Source organism: Dermochelys coriacea, chromosome 1, assembly GCF_009764565.3.
Source record: "Dermochelys coriacea isolate rDerCor1 chromosome 1, rDerCor1.pri.v4, whole genome shotgun sequence".
NCBI classification, from domain to species: domain Eukaryota; kingdom Metazoa; phylum Chordata; order Testudines; family Dermochelyidae; genus Dermochelys; species Dermochelys coriacea.
The window spans coordinates 334,134,895-334,156,901 of record NC_050068.2 but is presented as its reverse complement, the minus strand read 5'-3'; the positions used below and the strand labels follow the sequence as shown (position 1 = coordinate 334,156,901).

Sequence of the window (22,007 nt, the reverse complement as noted above, 5' to 3'; positions counted from 1 at the left end):
ACCTCTCTAGTTGTAAAGCTTGTTGCCTGAGAGGTGAGTGGAGAGCATTCTCTGTTTTTTTTTGTTTAAGGAGCAAGTGTTGGAGTCTGCATTAGCACTGGGCCAAATTTTTATTTATAGTGAGGGCAGGTCTACACTTAAAATGTTGCTGAAGCGCTTTAGTGAAGATGCTCCTTTGCTAACGAGAAGGCATAGTTAATCCACCTTTCTGAAAGGCAATAGCTGTGTCGATGGGAGAAGCTCTCCCGCTGACATAGTGCTGTCTACACAGGGGGGTAGGTTGGTATGACGACGATACACACCCAGAGCAAAGTAGCTATACCAATATAAGTCTGTAGTGGAGACCTGACCATAAACTGTCACATGCACATGTACACACATTCTCTAATTTTGAGTTAAGGGTCTGATCCTGTGTCCACTGAAGTCAATGGGAGCCTTTCTTTTACTTTCAGTGGGAGTTGGATCAGGCTTTTATGTGAGTGTCCTGATTAGCTTCTTATAGAAATCAATATAAGAAGCTACAGATGACTCAGTAAAGCATTAGATATTGCAGTCTTTATTGAGGAAAAATTACCAATTATTTCAAATGCTTTATGTGCTTCTGTGTCAGTGACAATTACTAATACTCGTGTGTGGGGCATTGTAATGAAAAGTAAAATAATAGGTAGGTAAATGCAATTTTTAGACAAAATATGTGAACCATGCTAAAGTGCAGACATATTATTCCCTCATTTTGAGTGCTAGGAACATAATGATCTATTTGCTGACAAAGAAGGCTACTTCTATTTTAAATATTAAACACTCACTTCTTCATACCTTGTAATTGTGCTTGCAGTTTAGCTTGTATAAGAGTGTTTGATTCACATGTAACACTCTTTTCATATGCAATTCTAAAAAATAATTTACAATTCTTATTATTTCACATATTTTCTAATTCTGTTTTGGCTTAGAGCCAGCAAGATATTGGTGGAATGCTTAACAGAATTCCAGTTATTATTCTTGGCCTTGTAAGATTTCATAAATGGCCTGTAAGAACAGAAACAAAATGACATGGCAATTGCTAATTTTAATCTGTTTAATGTTCAGTTGCGACCATTCTTGAGTATGACAGAGCAAAATATAAACTGTATTATGGAAAGAGAAGAAGAATACAAGGCTGAGCACCTCATGTGAGGTGCTTAGTATTTGAGACCCAGATTTACAAAGGGATTTAGGTGCCAAAACATGCAGATCGGCACTTAGTGGTATTTACAAAAGTACCACAGTGAAATAGACACCTATGTCTCATTGCCTGTCAGTGACAGTTAGAAGCCTAGCCATTAGGCATCAATCTAGATCTTTGGGTGCCTCAATACCTTTGTAAATCTGGCCCTGGACACCTTGCAGAATTGGATGCACATTTTTCTTTTTTCTTCACAGATCAGTAACATAATCCCTTCCAGCTCTACCTCTGTGATTGTATGATTAGCTTTTAAAGACCTTTTTTTTTTTTTTGGCAAGAATCCTTCAATTCTAAAATTATCTGAAGCATATCTTTGATGTAGAAATTTAAGGGGTCTCTGTTCTTCAGCCACTGTTTTCTAATATATTATTACAATCACTGTTATTTCTCTGTTTATTATATTATATGTTTCCAAAAAAACACCCTCCGAGTCATAGGTGTTTGAACAGACACTAAGCCGCTGGGTTGGCGCTATGAAGAAAATAGGAGCTCCAGTCCAAATGTGGTAAAAGAAATTGAATCTATAAGGCCTTCCCCTGTCTTGCTGAAAAGAACAAAAAGAAACACACAACAAAGGTTTCCGTAATTTACAGCCTAAGGATCTTGGTCCAATAATGGGGCTCATTAGCTGGCTCTAAATTAAAGCTTCAAGGCTAACTCCTTCTCCAGAGGTTTCTGGGTTTTTTATACTGTTTACTATATCTCAGGTTCCCATTTCAAACCTGCTGCAACTATAGCCAAGTGCTGCTGAAAGCAATCTGACTCTTCTGTAACCAGGCAACCATCAACATGAGTTTATACACGGGTGCCCATTTGCCATTTGTCCTTTTCCTAGTTTTCTGAGAAAGGTAGGTAGAAAGAGAGACAGAATGCAGCAACGATTTACAAAAGGAAGAAAACAAAAGAAGGATGATCTATCTTTCATTCATATCCCATTGTCTCTCACACACACACACTTTTACCACACAAAACTAAAAAATCCAGAATAGAGAAAAATAACTAATCTCTATCGGAAAAACAGATAAACAAAAGTCCAAAGCAGTCCATTAAACAGACAGACCATCCTATTATGATGATGAACAATCATAGAGGAAGGCATTGTCTCAATTTGTATAAGAGGCTTTGATAGGTTTTAGATGTTGGGCATATATGGGCAAGCTTTCTAGAAAAGGACAGCAATATTTTGGATGAAAGATAGAATTTTCAAGTGTATTTATTCCCTCCAGTTACTTTGGATACATTAAATTGTTGCATTCTGTATGGTTTAAATGAATGGTGTGAGTCTTCCAGCAAGAGCTATCTATGGGAACCAGGAAAATAATTGTGTATGATGTGCATAGGATTTGGATTACAAGTACTGTAGTGACAATAGTAACAGCCAAAAGCACAATATGATTTTACTTTCAAAAATATTTATTTTATTTAATGTTGTTTGTTATGTTATAGGTACAAGAATGGCTGTGCTTAAACTGCCAGAGACAAAGAGCAATATCAGGACAACTTGGGGATGTGGGCAAAATGCCACCTCCAATGGCTGCCCCTTCACAATTGGTATCCAAACCATCTGTTGTTCCTCAGAGCCAACCTACGCCAACCAAGTCAGATCACCCTCAGAAAACTGCAGCACTGCCTACCCAAATAGTTGAAAAATCAAAAGAAGAACCAGTAATTCAGAAGAAAGTTCCAAGGCTTTTGCAGGGGAAATTGGCAAAGACACTTTCAGCTGATAAAATCCAGCAGGGGATTCAGAAGGAAGATCCAAAATTCCAGCTGGGGAAACTGGTTAAGATACCATCAGCTGATAAAATCCAGCAAGCAATTCAGAAGGAAGCTCCAAAACTTCAGCAGGGGAAACTGGCAAGGAAACCCTCAGCTGATAAAATTCACCAGGGAATACAGAAGGAGGATCCAAAACATCAACAGGGGAAACTGGCAAAGACGTCATCAGTGGATAAAATTCCTCTAGAGATAAGTTCAGATGCAAAGCAACTTATAAGCAAATTGGAAGAAGACAAAAAAGGTGTACTCCCAGAAGAGAAACCATCCCCCCCAGAGGACAACAAAGAAGATGTCATCATTGAGACTAAAGGACAAGATATCAAACTGAAGTTAGAAATCAAAGTACCTCCTGAGGAATTGCAGGTTAAAAAACAAGAGGAGATTAAGAAGGAAGATTTGACCACTGGGATTCCACAAATGGCATCGAAACATGAAAAAATTCAGAAAGAAGAAACCCTAGCTCAAGTAGCACCTTTGTCAAGACCTGATCGTGTGGAAACAGTGAAAGAAAAAACAGTAAGATTTTTTTTCTTTTCCGTTTGCTACAGTAGGCAATAAAGGACCTGCTTCTGCAAACCCTTACTTATGTGAGTGGTCCTTATTCTCAAAGCCATTGCAATGACATGGGATGACTCTCACTGGTAAGGGTGATGACTCCTGTCAGTAGGGATTTGCACAACAGGTGCATAGTGCCCTTGTGTGGTTTTTCATTTGAATTTGCATAATTTTCAATCTCTATAGTTCAGAACAGACACTAAACCAAAATTGCTTTTTTGAAGTCAGATTCAAACCTTTGTCTTTTTTTAATGGCTGTTATAGATTCCTTTAGGCTTTTGTTTAGTTTTAATCATTGAAGCTGATACACACATTTCATAGATCTCAATCCCTGGAGGAACCAAGCTGCAACAATGTTTCACTCTGTTAATGACTGTTTTCACTGATCTCTTGATTATTTTTTGCTGTAGAGAATTTGATTTGGAGGAAGTGACCAGTATAAATTATAAAATAGCTATATTTCTTAGTCTGGAAATGGTGGGCAAACGTGCTGATTTCATGGGCCTTCATCCTACTTTGAGATTTGCTAATACAGATTTTATGTCCATGCAGGATTGCATTGGCCCACCAACGGCAAATGGGATTTGCATGTTACAGGAGTCTGCAATACTAGATCCCAGTACAGGATTATTGCTATTTTTTGTAGTAAATTTACATACATAATATATAACTCATCCACACTGTATAACTTATTTCCTTCTCTTGTGGAAAATTGCATGTTTTCAAATACAAGTTATATATGGACTTCCATTCACATAAATCAATGAGTGTTAGCATGTACAAACTGATATACCTGACTGCACTGTACAGACACATTTGCTGTATGTACAGTAATTGTTAAGCCATTCATTAACTAAATGTGGCTAAAGAAATGATTTATGTGTATTTTGTGGGAGATGAAAAATTGTGCTCTTTCTAATTAACCTTGAACTAGTGAATGATCATTCATTACAAAAGTATTGGGGTGGGTAAAAGGAAATTCTTTCATGTCTGCCAGGAATGATATAAAGCTTCCAAATAGAGCTGGTCTATTTTTCAACAAAACCCACCAAAATATTTTGGCTGAAAACTGAGAGAGCTTGATTTGGAAATGTAGTTGTAGTGGGAGTTGCAATTTGGGTGCCTCATACTCCCATTCTCTTCTGTCAGACAGACTCCCTGGCTGGACTACATCTAACATGATACACCATGGTTTCCCCTTGTGGTGAGGAGAGGTAATTGCATCACGGGAGTCCTAGCCATGATGCATCATGGGAGATGAGAAGATGCATTTTAAAAATGGGAGCCCAGTCTACAAAGAAGGATGGGGCTGTAAGGAAATGGGACTACAACTCTCATGAGGCACAGTGGCAGGATATCCAAAACAACAAATTTTAATTTTTTGCTGAAATATTTCATTTGGGGGCATTTGATTTTTCAACAAAAATCAGAATTTTCCATGGACAAGAGATGCTTTTTCACAAAATATTTTGTTTTATGAAAAATCCAATTTTCTGTCAAACAACATTTTTGATGGATAATTTTCAACCAGCCCGATTCTTCAATTTCTATAATTTCATTTTGTATTTTGTATGCAAACACTAAAAGATGTTGCCTAGTGTTTAGGACATAGGTCTGAGATTCCAGAGTTTCTACTTCTTACACTCATAGTGTAATCATGGTGTTTCACTTGATTTCTGTATAGAAAACTTGCTCACTTTATTCTTGTGATAGTACCACTGAATACTTATTACAATCAAGGAGACTACTGGAATGAATAAGGTGAATGGGATTTAGCCTTCTGTACCTCACTTTACTGATCTGTAAAATGAATATGATGTTAAATATGTACTCCACATTACCAGAGTGAAGCTTTGGCCTTTACTTAGTTAATATTTGTAAAGCATCTGGAGTTGCACACATGAAAGGAGCTACTTATATATATAATTATTATTATTTATTTATAAAAACCAGAACTCTTTGAAACAACACACATTTTGATAAAGAATACCAATTTTTAAAAGTAAGGATTACATTATTTTTTTCCTTTCCTTTCTTTGATCACCGGGGAAATCCTTCTTAGTTTCTACCAATAAGGAAATAAATTGTACATCTGTTATTTTGTTTCCTAAAAGCAATTATGATAATTTATTGTTATTTATTGAACCCCATTAACGTTTTCTCTGAAGTACAACAAACGGCAGGAGATACAATCTTGCCCAGAGCTCTTGTAATCTAAGTAAAACAGAATATAACAATTTGAGTAGATTGCACATTTACACATCTTGATTTGGTGCAGGTCAATCTCCAGGCAGTGCAGAATATTTTTAAAATGAATTTTGGAGAGGAAGAGTTTAAAGGATTTCTGTAAGAAGTATTTTTAAAGTAGGGATTTGAGTGAAAAGGTAATAAATTTTAGCACTTACAGTTGCTATATGCAGTTTGCTATCTCTGTGCAAACATTAATTAATTCTCACAGTATTCCCATGAGATAGATCAATATTAGTATTCCCATTTAACAGAGAGTGAAATTAAAACATACATTGCAGCCAAGGTGCGTGGTTTCAGCACGTGATCTGAGTTAGCTTTAATCAAGCTAGCATGAGTACCATTAGTGAAGTCACAACAGCAGGCTTCAGCATGGTCTGTACAAGCCCAGCTGGAACCCTGGGTACTTACACGGGTGGCTAGCCCATGCTGACACCTGTGCAGCCACAGCTTCACTGCGGTTGGTACTTGCACTAGCTAGATTAAAGTTATATTGGGTGTGTTTACATGTGCTGTCATCACACCTCCGACTGCAACATATACATACCCATACAAAGGTTAAGGTCCTCATCCACAGCCCAGTAACATCAATGGAAATGCTTCACTGGGCTTTGGATCAGATTCTGAAGGACTTGCCCAAAGCCACTGAGTCAGTAATAAGAACAGGAGTACTTGTGGCACCTTAGAGACTAACAAATTTATTTGAGCATAAGCTTTTGTGGGCTACAGCCCACTTCATCGGATGCATAGAATGGAACATATAATAAGAAGATATTTATACATACAGAGAACATGAAACAATGGGTGTTACCATACACACTATAACGAGAGTGATCAGTTAAGGTGAGCTATTACCAGCAGTAGAGAAAAAAAACCTTCGGTAGTGACAATCAAATGGGCCATTTCCAGCAGTTGACAAGAATGAGGAACAGTAGGGAAAAAAAAAAAGAAAGATGGGGAATGAAGAATGAAAGACCAGTTTATAAGGGGCTTTTCTCTGAGCGCCTGGACATATTGAGAAAGTAGAGCTGGTCATAATTTTTCAATATTATGATTAATTTATTTTACCCAAAATATTTACTCAAGACCTTTGGAAAATATTGCATAAAAAAGTGAGCACTTTTGACCAGCTGTAATAAGGGAGGAGACTGGACAAATTCAAAGGGACCAAAACACCATACCCTTTTTCTCCAGCACTTTAGGGTGATAAGTGACTCCTTTGATGTCAAAGAATCACTTACTGGTTTGTAAAATTTGATGTATCTTAGCAAATATACAGTTGCCAAAATGTGTATGTTCTTCTCATTGGTTAAAATCTTACACAACCACTGGTCTTTCTAGTAAGTCATTGTTTCTTAATTAGACCTGATTCAGAAAAACTTTGACCAGAACATTTTCCATTGGAGAATTCAGTTCTGTTGACAATAAACAATTTACAAAATTTCATCAATTTTGCCAGAATTTCATTTAATTGAATAAAAGTTCCAACACTATTGAAACATCCTGTTTTGAAGTTATAAAGAAATGTTGCAATTTTTTCCTTTCAAAATGTCTTTTTGTTATGATTTATTTTTTATTTTGTACTATATTATATTTTATTTAAAAAAAAGGTTTTTACCAACCCAAAACTACTACTTCTAAAAAAATTATTTCTCAGAGAATTTCAAAATTTTCGGGTTTAATTCCTAATCAGAACGAAAATAGTTTTTTAAATCTCCAGCTCCTTAACAAAATAGAGTTTCCATTCTCTCCACAGGTCTATTCTTAATCCTTGTAAGAATGACTCAGTCTTAGAAAATTTACATAGCATACCTTTTTAAACATTCATTTTCTTTTGAACAATATTCTAATTTAATCTAAATAATTTGACATCTGTAAGCAATTTAGCCACAAAACATTTAAATATTACGCTGTCTACTTGGTAATATCATTCCTACTATACCAGGGAATATTATAAAGAGATACCTTGAACAACATTGTCAGAATCTGCGTGATGGATAAATATGTAAGAATAAGGGGGATTTTGAAAATGAAAAACTCACAGGAAATAGTTAATAATACCTAGCTCTTATACAGTGCTTGTCAAAGGGAGGCAGTATCACCATCCCCCTTTAACAGATTGGGTAACAGACACACCACCTCTAGTTAACACACAGGTAAAGTGACTTCCTCAAGACTGTCCAGCAGGTGAGTGGCAGAACCAAGGAGAGAACCCAGGTCTCCTGAGTCTCAGTCAACTGCTCCAGCTGTTCGGCCATACCTGCCTCTAAGGCTGTAGAGGTTTAGAATTGTAAACAGAGGGTTTCGTTGCTGTAATATAGGTACCTCCTACACATCTTTAATTTTCATAGGAATGTAGCCTCTCTAGCAGGTTAGTCCAACTCCATGGAAAAATAATCTTGTCCTATGCCAATAGAAAGACATCACCATTGAGTTATGGTTTAAATTGGCAATTTAAGCAGGGTTTAAATTGGCAAGCTTACAGAGAGAAGGCCCTGTAGGTTTGTACACCATTCCGGAAGGCCTGCTGAGCTTGACTGTATGAACCTGAGTCCCTCCTAGTTTTGACAGTGAAGCAGTTATATGTTTGCCATCAACTTCAGGCACCTAATATTGTTCTCTGACAGTGGTAACAGTAATTTCACCATCCCACCTACATAGCCCTCGCATGCACGGTATTTTCCTTCAAATATCAGCATTCATCTAAACCAGTTGTTCTACAATTATAATTGCCTTGAATGTAAGAAGTGATATGAGGCATGCAATGATGCATCACAGGTAAATTAGATGTATGTTGCTTCAGAACTCTATGATGTGTCTTATTATATTTGCATGATTTGTATCACCAGACACGCAACTGTACACATGGGCGTAAGGCATAAACTAAATTCTTGTAAATTGTGCTCCTCCCATAGTGGATTTTTAAAAATCTCATACATATAGTCTTATCACTAATAGAAGCACCTTAATATTTTAGAGCAAATTCTGCTCCCCGGTTGTGCAATGTGGAACTCCTCTGCACAATGCAGGACTCTATTACAGACTGCGCAATTTCATGAGCAGAGCTCCCACTGGTAGCAACGGGAGCTCTGTGCAGAGAATGCAGTAAGAACGCTTATTGTGGATTAGAGACTAAATGTTTATAAGCTGTCATCTCATTTGTTATACAGTGATTATAAGAGTCCCTTTCTAGGCAAGGGACCAAAGGGCACAACAGAGCTTGGACTGGCGGTGTTCAACCCTGGAATGACAAGCAGTAGAAATACCTCTAGCTCTCTTAACTTGTTCTGTCAGGGGATAGCAGGGGATAAATTACAGTTTGGACTCCATAGATAGCCCTGACAGCAGCAGTTACAAGGGGATGTGCTTGAATCAGTCCATCTCCTGGCTGCCCTGACCGCTCATCCTTTCTGGTCTATGCTTACTGGCTCCAGACCACAGCAAAACAGAGGCGACTGTCCCTTCTGGGAGGATTTTCCACAGCCAGGAACCTACAGCCCAGGTTCCATTGGCTTTCACCAATGGGACCCAGTGAGGCAGTCAAGCCCTAGGAGTCTGTTTGATCATGGTCAATGTTTTAATTTAGTATCTCATAAAATTTATCCAGGTAAGCCTCTATCTTATAAAAGCTAAAATAAATAAATTATTACAGATAGATTTTGAATGAGGAGGTATAAAGTTTCAGGGGTATGTCTACACTTTAAGCTGGGGGTGTCAAGGAGGTATAGTCATGCTAGTTCTCATCGCAGTAGAGAGCTAAAAACAGAATCTAGCTGGAGTAGTGCAATGGCAGGAGGCATAGCTGCCCCGAGTACAAGCCCATGGGAGACCCTAAGCACATACTGACGGTGGCTGGCCCATCCTGCAGCTCATACTGCTGCATTTACACTCTATTTTTAGCATGGTTGCTCAATCAATGCCCTTACGAGTATGTCTCGTTGAGGTGGGACTCACACCCCGATCTCCAAGTGCAGATATACCTTAGATGTGAAAACCTCATGAAAAAGTTCAGATGGCTAAAATAGGACATAGACATGCTCTGAAAAATTTCCTTTAAATGCTTGCTTTGTTGGAAAAAGGAAAGAAAACAGGCAAAGCTGTTTTTTTAAAAAAAGTTATACTTTAGTGTGGACCTTATACGGAGATTAGATGTGATGCTGTCATTAAGGGCCTGTTGATTTCCAGAGTACTTTTCCCTGAGTAAGGAGAGATAAATGGTGACCTGGGTCATACTGATTTCCCAATTGTTACTGAACAAAAAATGTTTGGAGTCCAATAGATTAATTCTCAATAGCATTTAAGTGTCAGAGTTATCACCAGAATTGTCAAAAGAAGTGGAATGCATCCAATGAAGTGAACTGTAGCTCACGAAAGCTTATGCTCAAATAAATTTTTTAGTCTCTGAGGTGCCACAAGTACTCCTTTTGTTTTTGCGGATACAGACTAACATGGCTGCTACTCTAAAACCAAAAGAAGTGAGTACTTCTTGTGGCACATGCCTTAGAAAATACAATGGCATCGATCCTGATATCAGATATTTGGGCACACGCTATTGATATGAGATATTTGGGCACACGCTATTTTGGACAGTGGCTTTCAAGATTCCAGTGGAGGTAGGGACACTTGTCAGTGAAAAGTGGGATATGTTGTCAGCTAGGAGGCAGGATGGGTGCCTGTCATTTAGGGGAGGATGACATATTTTATTAGCTGGATGGAGAGGTGGCTTGGGTGCCCTTGTCACTAGGAGGTGTAGGAATTTTGGGGAGAGAGTTTGGGGGATAAGTCTCATTCAGAAACAGGGGGATCCTTGGGGTGAAGGTATTGCCACAAGGGATAGATGGATGGTTTTGTCACCTTGAAAGGGGGCTAGAAGCACTTGGTCATGTATGGAAAGTTCTGGAAGTTAGGATGGTAGTCAGGAACTTTTAACTAGTGATAAGGAAAGCTATTACAACTGGGAAGATTGGGTTGTTTTTGTTTTGAGTTAGGTGTGTCTGCCCCGTAGGCTTTTTTCTCTTCTCTTCAAATCATTGGCTGGCCTTCCTGTTTTTCTCCTTATGACTCCACTTTTCTAGCAGCAGCACCTACCTACATTACCAAAGAACCTAGAGCACATTGGCTTCTGTATTGGGAAAATTCCTCCAAGTTGAATTTTTGTGCACTCTGACAGGTAGTAGTTCCTGTGGTGTTCCAGAGCCCATCACTCACTTCAATATTTCATGCATTCTGCTTCATGCTAGAGAGTTCAGCACTGTGAGGCAGAAACCGAAGGTCCATCGTTCTGGCAGGTGAGGTTATTCTTGGGAATGGGAGATTACATCGGGAAAGAAGGCAGTAGATGCCAGAAATGCTGCAGGCTAAGATATAGGAATCCCTGTTCTACTATATCTACAACTACTTAGTCAGCTTTGTATCCTAGGTGATAAAAACCACATTTAAACTAAATGTGATATAAACCACATCAAAACCTTGCATTGATCATCTACTACTATGCAACAGACTATAATTAGAAAGTGTTCTGAAAGCTAGAGGACTACAGTATTTATTTATGTGTAAAAATAAAAGATCATCCTTAAATGCCTAACATGATCAAATCAGTTGCCTGTGTGAACTGTCATGCAAAGCATAATTAGATTAAATTGAAAAAAATCTCATAATTTGAGGATTTTTTAAAAATGTTTTAAGAGCTTTGCATACCAAAATTAGTGTTTCATTAATTTATCGTTTGATCTTCTGGTTTAAAATACTTCTTATCATAATGGGGATATTAACTCTTCTTTGAGAAAAAGTCGTGTATGTAATGCCTGGCAACATTAAGAATTGATATATACATATATACATATTTATTTTCTAGGAGCAGGAGGTTGACAAATCAGACACATCAATCTCTCAGCAACAGAGAAGTCCACAAGGTCTGAGTGACACTGGGTATTCTTCTGATGGGATATCAAGTTCACTTGGTGAAATTCCAAGTCTTATCCCCAGTGATGAAAAAGATTTACTCAAGGAACTTTCTAAAAAAGATACTTTTTCACAAGAATGCAGTCCTTCAAGCCCCTCAGATCTTGCCAAGTTGGAAAGTACAGTTCTATCAATTTTGGAAGCTCAGGCAAGTACACTTGCTGAGGAAGAGTCTGGGAAGACCAAAGACCTTTATGGTATATATGGCGAACAAACAAAGGATCCACATAGAACAAAGCCTTTGCCAATGACTCCAGAACCTTACAGTTCAGATGAGGAGGATCTGGAAGACATTCAAGAAGAAGATGAAGAAGGTCTTGAAGAAGATGGAAAACAAAGTGTTCCAACTCAGAAAGACTATAAGGAAAAGACGGATGCAGTAGATGATATATCAACAAGAAGGCAACGCTATGATTCTGTAGAAGACAGCAGTGAGAGTGAAAACTCACCTGTCCCAAGGAGAAAAAGACGAACTAGTGTTGGCTCTTCAAGTAGTGATGAGTACAAACGAGAAGACAGTCTAGGATCAGGTGATGATGAAGACTTCATTCGAAAACAGATTATAGAAATGAGTGCTGATGAAGATGCCTCAGGTTCTGAAGATGATGAATTCATTAGGAACCAGCTTAAAGAAATCAGTGTAATTGAAAGCCAAAAGAAGGAAGAAGTGAAAGTCAAAGCTAAAGGGACAGCTGGAAAACATAGAAGGATGATGCGAAAAAGTAGCACAACCTATGATGAGGATGCTGGAAGACGTCACTCATGGCATGATGATGATGATGATGATGATGAAACTTTTGATGAAAGCCCAGAACCAAAATATAGGGAAACCAAAAGTCAAGACAGTGAAGAACTCACTGTAACTGGAGGAGGCGGAGGTCTTAGACGTTTCAAAACAATAGAACTCAACAGCACAATAACAAATACATATTCTGAGGAATCTGAACCACAGAAGGGTAGCTTATATTTTGATGAAGAGCCAGAGCTAGAGATGGAGAGTCTTACAGATTCACCAGAAGACAGATCCAGGGGAGAAGGGTCTTCTAGTTTGCATGCCTCCAGTTTTACTCCAGGTACATCTCCCACATCTGTGTCATCTCTTGATGAAGATAGTGACAGCAGTCCTAGTCACAAAAAAATGGGAGGAGAAAGCAAACAGCAGCGCAAAGCCAGACACCGGTCACATGGTCCTCTTCTTCCCACCATTGAAGACTCTTCAGAAGAAGAGGAGCTAAGGGAGGAAGAAGAGCTGCTAAAGGAACAAGAGAAACAACGTGAATTAGAACAGCAGCAAAGAAAGAGTTCTAGCAAAAAATCTAAGAAAGACAAAGATGAACTAAGAGCACAGAGAAGACGGGAACGTCCAAAGACCCCACCAAGTAATCTTTCTCCTATTGAAGATGCATCTCCAACAGAAGAGTTACGACAGGCAGCAGAAATGGAGGAGCTGCACCGATCTTCCTGTTCTGAATATTCACCAAGTATTGAGTCAGATCCTGAAGGATTTGAAATCAGCCCAGAAAAAATAATAGAAGTGCAAAAGGTTTATAAGTTGCCTACAGCTGTCTCTTTATATTCTCCAACAGATGAACAACCTGTTGGGGTCCTAAAAGAAGAAAGTAGCCAAAAAACATTAAAAAGTGCTGAAGAGGTATATGAGGAAATGATGCACAAATCCCATAAATCCAAACTATTTCAAAGTGCAAATGAAAAAGAAGTGTTTGAAAAAGACTCTTTATATGGTGGCATGTTAATAGAGGATTATATTTATGAATCTTTAGTAGAGGACACACATAATGGAACTATTGATGCTAATCTTGTAATGAGACAAGATGAAAGTAGTGAATTTATTCAGCAGAGAGGGAGAGAGAAAAAAATAAAACCTCCAGATCAGATTTATGAAGAAACTATGCAGAAAATTGTAGATCGACAGAGAGACTATTACAGTGTAGAGCCTTTGCATTCAATTGTGCCTCAAGAAGACATTGTGTCTAGTTCTTACATTATACCAGAAAGTCATGAGATAGTTGTACTTGACAGTGTAGTAACTTCCACCACTGAGGAAAAGCAGTTGTTAGATGCAGATGCTGCTTATGAGGAGCTTATGAAACGACAAAGAATGCAGCTAACGCCAGGCTCCAGTCCAACTCAGCCGACATCTGATTTAATTCCTGCGCCAGATACAAATGTATTTTTAGTTGGAGATATAGTGTATGGTGAATCTTTAGCGTCAAGTGCTCCTATGACAGTTTCAGATACAGCTTCAGTCAGCAGCACAGTGCTTTCTATTCCAGATGTTAAAATAACTCAGCACTTTACTACAGAAGAAATAGAAGATGAATACCTAACAGATTATGCCAGAGAAGTTCAGGAAATCATTTCACATGAAACGTCAATGTTGACCTACTCTGAGGCATCAGAAAGTGCGACATCAGTTTTACCTTATGATACACCTTCTCTAACATCATCTACATCTTCAATTTGTACCACTGATAGCTCATCACCTATTACAGGAATAGATAGCACAACTGCAGGTTATGTAGACATAGCAGATGTTGTAGGTAAATTAGTACATTCTGAAGGTATCAGTGCAATAGCTCAAGTTCCCTTAAGTTTCACAAAAGAATATTCTGAAATAAGCACACCTTATGAACCTGTTACTGTACCTCCTAAAAAGACAGTTGTATCCACAGATATGGCAAGTGTGGATCATGGTGAAATTTCTTTGCCTGAAGATGCACCTTCTGTCATCACAACTATGGCTATAAAACCCAAGCAATATGGTTCTGACTCCACTACCTTTGATTCACCCAAACCAGAAAAAGACACAGACAGAAAAATTAAAGGTTCAGCTGATGTTGGAATTGATAAAGTACTTTCTGAGGATGTACACAAAGGAGCTGTGTTTGACATGACAAGGATTAACTTGTCAGAGGCAGCATCTGAACAACCTCCTGTGTGTATAACATCAGAGCCAGCCCCAGTCACATCCTCTGTATCTACTACCCATGCTACAATTACTAAGACCAGCACAGTGTCTGCATTACCATCTATTGCTTCTTCAGTTCCTACTGTAACATCCAAAGTATTCTCATTTTTTAGAAGCTCTTCTTTGGATTCTTCAGCCCAACCACCTCCACCACCTCCACCCCCTCCTCCTCCACCACCTCCGCCTCCCCTACCATTACCTCCGCCTACTCCACCAAAGCCAGCTATTTATCCCAAAAAGAAGCCACAGGTTAAGGTTCCAGTGACAACAGCTCCTGCAGTGACACCTTCAGTTACTAGTATAGCCGGAGAGGCCACAGAGGTGTTAAAGAACAACGTGGCATCTGCCCCAAAAATATACACCCCGACACCACCTCCTGTGCCACCCAAGCCATCCTTAATTCCAGCGGGGCTTGTGTTCAGTCACAGGCCCCTTGAGGTAACTAAGCCTCCAATTGCTCCTAAGCCAGCAGTTCCTCAGCTACCAACAGCTGCTCATCAGCAAGCAGAGAAACAGCCAAAACCAACAGGTTTGTCATTGACAAGTATGACTTTGAATTTGGTCTCTTCAGCAGAGTGCAAGTTCACATCCCCTACGTCCCCTTTGTCTCCACACTCTAACAAATCTTCACCAAGGCTGACCAAACCCTCGCAGGAAACCTATGTTGTTATCACATTACCATCTGAACCTGGAACTCCCACAGAGTCTATAACTAGTCAAGCTATTACCAGTTGGCCTTTAGGATCATCCTCTAAGGAACAGCTTCCCCAAAATGTGCAGCCTCTATTTACTCCATCTATGAAAGCTATGGAGATTCAAAGTATGGCAGATCACAGTATGTTTGTTTCAGGTGCTTTGCAGACACTTTCCACTGTTCCTGTCACAGCACAATCAACTTTTGAAACAGTCCCCAGTTCGGTAACACAGTTAATAACAACAGAGGTGACCAAAACCACAGTATCTGTGGTTAAAAGCTCAGTTCCCACTGTTGGTTTAGGTAGTGTCTCCGTTACTATACCTCCAGAGCCAACACATATAGGTGAGCCTCCTAGGTGTAGAGAGAATGGAAGATTCCATCTCTTTGGTGACGTTATTGACCTTCGTACTTTAACTAAAATGGATATTGAAATGACAGACAGCTGTATGGATCTGTCTGCTGCTCCCATGGATGTGAGAAGACAAACTATGTCAAGTGATATATGTGGGCGGCCAGTAAGTGCAGTCCAACCAGCTATCATAAATCTTAGCACTGTGTCAGCTGCAGAACCCTCTCTAGCACTAGTCTCAGAAACGGTAACGATAATGACCTGCACAGCTGCTGTAAGTTACACATCAAGTACAGAGAGCCTTGTAGATCTGGGGCATGCAATGACAACACCACTGCAGCTGACAACGTCAAAACATTTTGAGCCTGCATATAGAGTAACAGGCAGCCAGGCATTCTCTGCAGGTAGAGATGAAGTGCCAATAAACTTATCCCTGGGTACTTCAACACATGCAGTGTCATGGGCTACTGCAATACCTGTTACTGTACCTCTTGTTGGTATGACAAATGGTTGGACTGATGTCTCCACATCCCAGGAGCTAATGGAAAGTGGAGCAGTTGACCTTAGCACCACAAAATCCCACAGAACAGTGGTGACAGTGGATGAAGTTACTTCAGGAGTTGTCACCAGTGTAATAGAAGAAGATGAAAAACCCGTTGATCTGACTGCAGGGAGAAGAGCTGTTTGTTGTGATGTGGTTTATAAATTGCCATTTGGCAGTAGCTGTACAGCACAGCAGCCTCCAACCACACTGCCTGAAGATCGGTTTGGTTACAGAGATGACCATTATCAGTATGATCGCTCAGGGCCATATGGGTACAGAGGATTTGGAGGTATGAAACCATCCATGTCTGACACTAATTTATCAGAAGCTGGTCTTTTTGTGTACAAAAGCAAGAATAGCTTTGATTATCGAGTTGGGACAACCGATGCAGCAGTAGATCTAACTTCTGGAAGAGTCACTACAGGTCAGTATGAAACAGCAGCAGATCTTTCTTTGAAATATAATTGTGGTGTTCCTCATCTCATATCAGGATAATTTTTTTTTAAATTTTTCCTCCTGTTGTTATGTTTTCTGTTGGACAGTGTGACACATTATTCTGGATTATACATTTATTTTATTTCTTCATTTTACATATGTGTTTTGCACAGAGGTCCTGCATGTGCCTGCATGTTCAGCAATGCTTTTTTCTTCACATCTAACGTAGATCATTAACCTGAAGATTTGCATGCAGTTCCCCACCCCTGTTTAATTCATCAAGATGGGATGGCTTTCAGAATTCACAAAGCAGCCTTTTTTTGGGGACTGGACTATAACTCTGCCCTATAATTTCAGGTGAGGTAATGGATTACTCAAGCAAGACCACTGGTCCTTATCCAGAGACTCGGCAAGTGATTTCAGGCATCGGGATTAGTGCACCACAGTATTCCCAAGCAAGAATAGTACCATCTCTGGGATCCCAGTATGGTGTTGGAAGTGTGTTAAGATCCTCTAATGGTGTTGTTTATTCCTCAGTTGCAACTCCAATTCCAGCCACATTTGCCATAACCACACAGCCTGGTTCTATTTTCAGTACAACTGTCAGAGATTTATCTGCTGTCCAAACGATTGATTCGGTGTCCTCATTGTCAACCTTGCAACAGAATCAGCCACTTCCAAGATCATACAGTTTCTTGACAACAGTGGCAGCTGAAAAAGACAATGCAATTCCTGGCATTGATATTGACACAGGGTTGCAACCTGGCACTATAGAAACTATTACCACTGAGCCAACTAACTTGATGCCTGCTTTAACTACAGCTTCTGAAGCTTTTGCAGATGTAATTGAAGATGAAGTTGCATTTCTCATTGCCCCTGAAGAAGACAAACAGCAGCAGCTTGACTTGCAGCGTGAACTGCTTGAGCTTGAGAAACTTAAGCAGCAGCGCTTTGCAGAGGAACTAGAGTGGGAACGTCAGGAAATCCAAAGGTTTAGAGAACAAGAAAAGTTAATGGTCCAAAAAAAACTTGAGGAGTTGCAATCCATGAAGCACCATCTCTTATTTCAGCAAGAAGAGGAGCGACAAGCTCAATTCATGATGAGGCAGGAAACCTTAGTCCAGCAGCAGTTACAGCTTGAACAATTTCAACAACTTCAACAGCAGCTTCATCAGCAGCTGGAAGAGCAAAAAATTCGCCAGATATATCAGTATAATTATGACCCTTCTGGAACTGTGTCTCCACAAACAAGCACAGACCAAGCCCTTCTGGAAGGGCAGTATGTTGCTACAGAAAATGGCCAGTTTTGGACTAGCGATGATCCAACCACCACAGCTTCCACTGTGCTGGGCATTGAAATTCCACAAAGCCAAACATGGTATACAGTTCAGTCAGATGGCATTACCCAATATATATCTAGGCCTGGTATGCTAAGCTCTGTTTCAGAAATATCTCTTAAGGACATTGATGTGAGAGAGGAGAAACAACTGAAAAAGAGGAGCTCCATGCCAAAATTGCGTAGTCAGTATGACAAGCTTGATGAGACTCTGGAAGAAGAGTCCAGTTGTTTTAAAAAAATAGTGGACAGTGGAGTACAAACTGATGATGAAGATGGTGCAGACCGAAGTTATGCAAACAGGAGAAGGAGAACTAAGAAAAGCGTTGACACAAGTGTTCAGACGGATGACGAAGATCAAGATGAATGGGATCTTTCTAACAGATCAAGAAGAAAGTCTCGTGTTGGGAAATATAACGAGGGTACTACTGAGGTAGACAAAGCTAAGCCATTTTCCAAAGTGTCTAGCATTGCAGTTCAGACAGTGGCAGAGATCTCTGTACAGACAGAACCTGTAGGGACGATACGAACACCTTCAATAAGGGCCAGGCTCGATGCTAAGGTTGAAATCATTAAACATATTTCAGCTCCAGAGAAGACATACAAAGGAGAAAGTTTGGGATGTCAAACAGAAACAGACTCAGATCAGAGTCCCCAGTACTTGACAGCCACGTCTCCACAGAAAGATAAAAAGCGTCCAACACCATTAGAAATAGGCTATTCTTCCCATCTCCATGCAGATTCTACATTACAGGTAGTCCCTTCCCCTCCTAAATCTCCCAAAGTTCTATATTCACCCATTTCACCTGTTTCACCAAGTAAAGTTATAGAGTCTGCCTTTGTACCCTATGAAAAATCCATCACTGATGACATCAGTCCTCAGAAAATGCTGCATGCTGATATTGCCAACGGTCCTCCACCAAGCCCAAAATCTGCAAAGATGATGCAGCGCTCTATGTCGGATCCTAAGCCCTTGAGTCCAACAGCAGAAGACGCTTCCAGACCTCCGTTTCAGTACGCTGAGGGGTTTGTGGTAAGAATTGTTTGTTTTTTCTTTTTTTAACATCAAAACTGTGAGGTTGACTTTTTGTGCAACATGAGGGATGTTGTACTCATTAACAGGATCTGTTCACAAAAACTGTTTATACACCATGCTGAAAAAGTACCATATGTCAGAAGCTTGTTGCAATGATTATTTGTTTCATTACTTGTTTTGGAAAATGAAGAGAGCCTCAAATTATTTTCTCAATGAGGGATTAAAAGACACACCATGGTATCACCTAAAACTAGCAGGGTACTTACAATTTTGGATGCTAAGATTACTACCAACATTTTTTTCAGTGAACTACATTCACATTCATTCTAACAAGGATTTTTTCCCCCACCAAGTTCCTATGCTATAGTGTGGAATGCAGATACACTAAGGTGCTGAATGCATGTGCATTTCAAGGTACCAGTAATCCCAGACTTACTTCTGGCTGGTTGCGCTATCCTTTTTGTCCCCATTGGAAAAGGGAAGGAAAATTTCTCCCTACAGTTCTCAATTAAGTAAGGATTCTCCTTGTTCTCTCAATTTGTACTTGTTTGACCACTCCCCATTCCTGGAAGTCTCATATCACAGCTACCATCTTTCTGGATAAGGAGAAGTAGGTGGAAGTCACCTGTGTGTTTAGTGCTGCTTCTTATTGGCCAGGGGGGTGAATTGGAAATAACAAGAGACATTCCCACCCCAGGAAATCAGTGTATAATTTGTGGAACATTACCTGGGAAATGAAACCTGCCACTGGCTGAGAATCAAGGAGGAGATATTCATTATTTAGTATATTACAATTGTTCCATTTGTGTGTGTGTTACCTTTGTTCATTTGAATGTGCTGTTGTTTAGTTGTAAAAGGCCAGTGGGAGTCCTCACTCTGGTTTCTCTATTAATTTTCTGTGTTTTTCTTCTGTGTTTAGCTATGTTTGGACGTTTAGCTATGTTTGGTTCCAGGATATGGTATACGGTGGAATAATGAGTGTTTCTCTCTTGCCTCTGTGTTTGCATCTGTGTCATGTTTTCCAATTTCAGGCTATCTACTCCCACCCTCCAGGGTCCAGATTGTGTGCAACTCCTGCACCAACACAGAATCATAGAAATGTAGGACTGGAAGGGATTTTGACCGGGCATCTAGTCCAGTCCCCTGTACTGAGGCAGGACTGAGTATAATCTAGATCATCCCTGACAGGTGTTCATCTAACCTGTTCTTAAAAACTTCCAATGACAGCAAATCCAAACCTCCCTAAGTAATTTGTTCCAGTGCTTAACTACCCTTACAGTTAGGAAGTTTTGCCTAATGTCTAACCTAACTCTCCGTTGCTGCAATTTAAGCCCACTACTTCTTGTCCTGCCCTCAGTGATTAAGGAGGACAATTTATCACCTTTTCACATACTTGAAGACTGTTATCATGTCCCTCCTTCTCCAGGCTAAACAAATCCATTTCTTTTTCAGTCTTTCCTCATAGGTCATATTTTCTAGACCTTTAAACATTTTTGTTGCTCGCCTCTGGACTATCTCCAATTTGTCAACATCTTTCCCAAAGTGTGGTACCCAGAACTGGACACCTTACTCCAGTTGAGGCTTTATCAGTGCTGACTAGAGTTGAAGAATTACTCATCATATATTGCTTACAACACTTGTGCTAAGTCATCCCAGAAAGAAGATTGCCCTTTGCCCAGTATTACATTGTTGACTCATATTTACTTTGTGATCCATTATAATCCCCAGATCCTTTTCTGCAGTACTGCTTCCTAGGCAGTCATTTCCAATTTTGTATTTTTGTGGTTGATTATTCCTTTCTAAGTGTAGTACTTTGCATTTGTCCTGAGTGAATTTCATCCTATTTATTTCAGACCATTTCTCCAGTTTGTCCAGTTCATTTTGAATTCTAATCCTATCCTCCAAAGCACTTGCAACCGCTCCCATCTTGGTATCATCCGCAAACTTTATAAGTGTACTCTGTACATCAGGGATCTCAAACTCGAATCACCACGAGGGCCACATGAGGACTAGTGTATTGGCCCGAGGGCCGCATCACTGACACACACACCCCCGCTGCCCCGGCCCCACCCCCACTCCACCCCTTCCTTGAGGCCCCGCCACTGCCCTGTCTCTTCCCACCCCCATTCCAACCCCTTCTCCAAAGTCCCCACCCCAACTCCGCCCCCTCCCTGCTTCATTTCACCCCCTTCCCCAAATCCCCACCCCGGCCCCGCGTCTTCTCCACCTCCTCCCTTGAGCACACATCTCCCCACTCCTCTGCCCTCCCTCCTAGAAAGCACTAAGCACCGCCAAACAGCTGTTTGGCAGTGGGAAGCGCGTGGAGGTAGGCACAGGAACGGGGATGCGGCGCGCTGGGGGGAGGGGAAACGCAGGGAAGGGGAGCTTGGCGGCTCGCAGGAAATAACTCCAGGGGGGAGGAGTGTGGGGAGCTTGGCAGGCCACAGGAAATAACCCTGCGGGCCGCATGTTTGAGACCTCTGCTCTACGCCATTATCCAAATCATTCATGAAAATATTGAATAGAACTGCAGCCGGGATAGATCCTATGGGATCCAGCTCAATATACTTTTCCATCTTGACTGTGAATCACTGATAACTGTCTAAGTTTGCTTTTCTAACCAGTTGTGCACCCACCTTATAGTAGTCTCCTCTAGGCTATATTTCTCTAGTTCGTTTATGAGACAGTCATGTGAGACAGTATCAAAAGCCTTACTGAAGTTGAGAAATATCACATCTACTTAAATCACATCCATGTTGACTTTTATTTACCACCTTATTTTCTTCTAGATGCTTACAAATTGATTATCCAATGATTTGTTCTGTTATCTTTCCAGGTGCCAAGGTTAAGATGACTA

The 22,007-nt window shown here is 40.1% G+C and overlaps 1 protein-coding gene across 2 annotated transcripts in view; it reads left to right on the top strand.

Annotated features, from left to right (window-relative positions):
- The window catches only part of PCLO (piccolo presynaptic cytomatrix protein), a 548,662-nt gene that overhangs the window by 242,451 nt on the left and 284,204 nt on the right, over positions 1 to 22,007 (top strand). For both annotated transcript variants that reach the window (XM_038373536.2, XM_038373500.2), the window contains exons 4-6: positions 2,669 to 3,517; positions 11,658 to 16,767; positions 17,136 to 19,147. In XM_038373536.2, the coding sequence (XP_038229464.1) occupies positions 2,669 to 3,517; positions 11,658 to 16,767; positions 17,136 to 19,147 (7,971 nt within the window). The remainder of the gene's footprint in view (positions 1 to 2,668; positions 3,518 to 11,657; positions 16,768 to 17,135; positions 19,148 to 22,007) is intronic.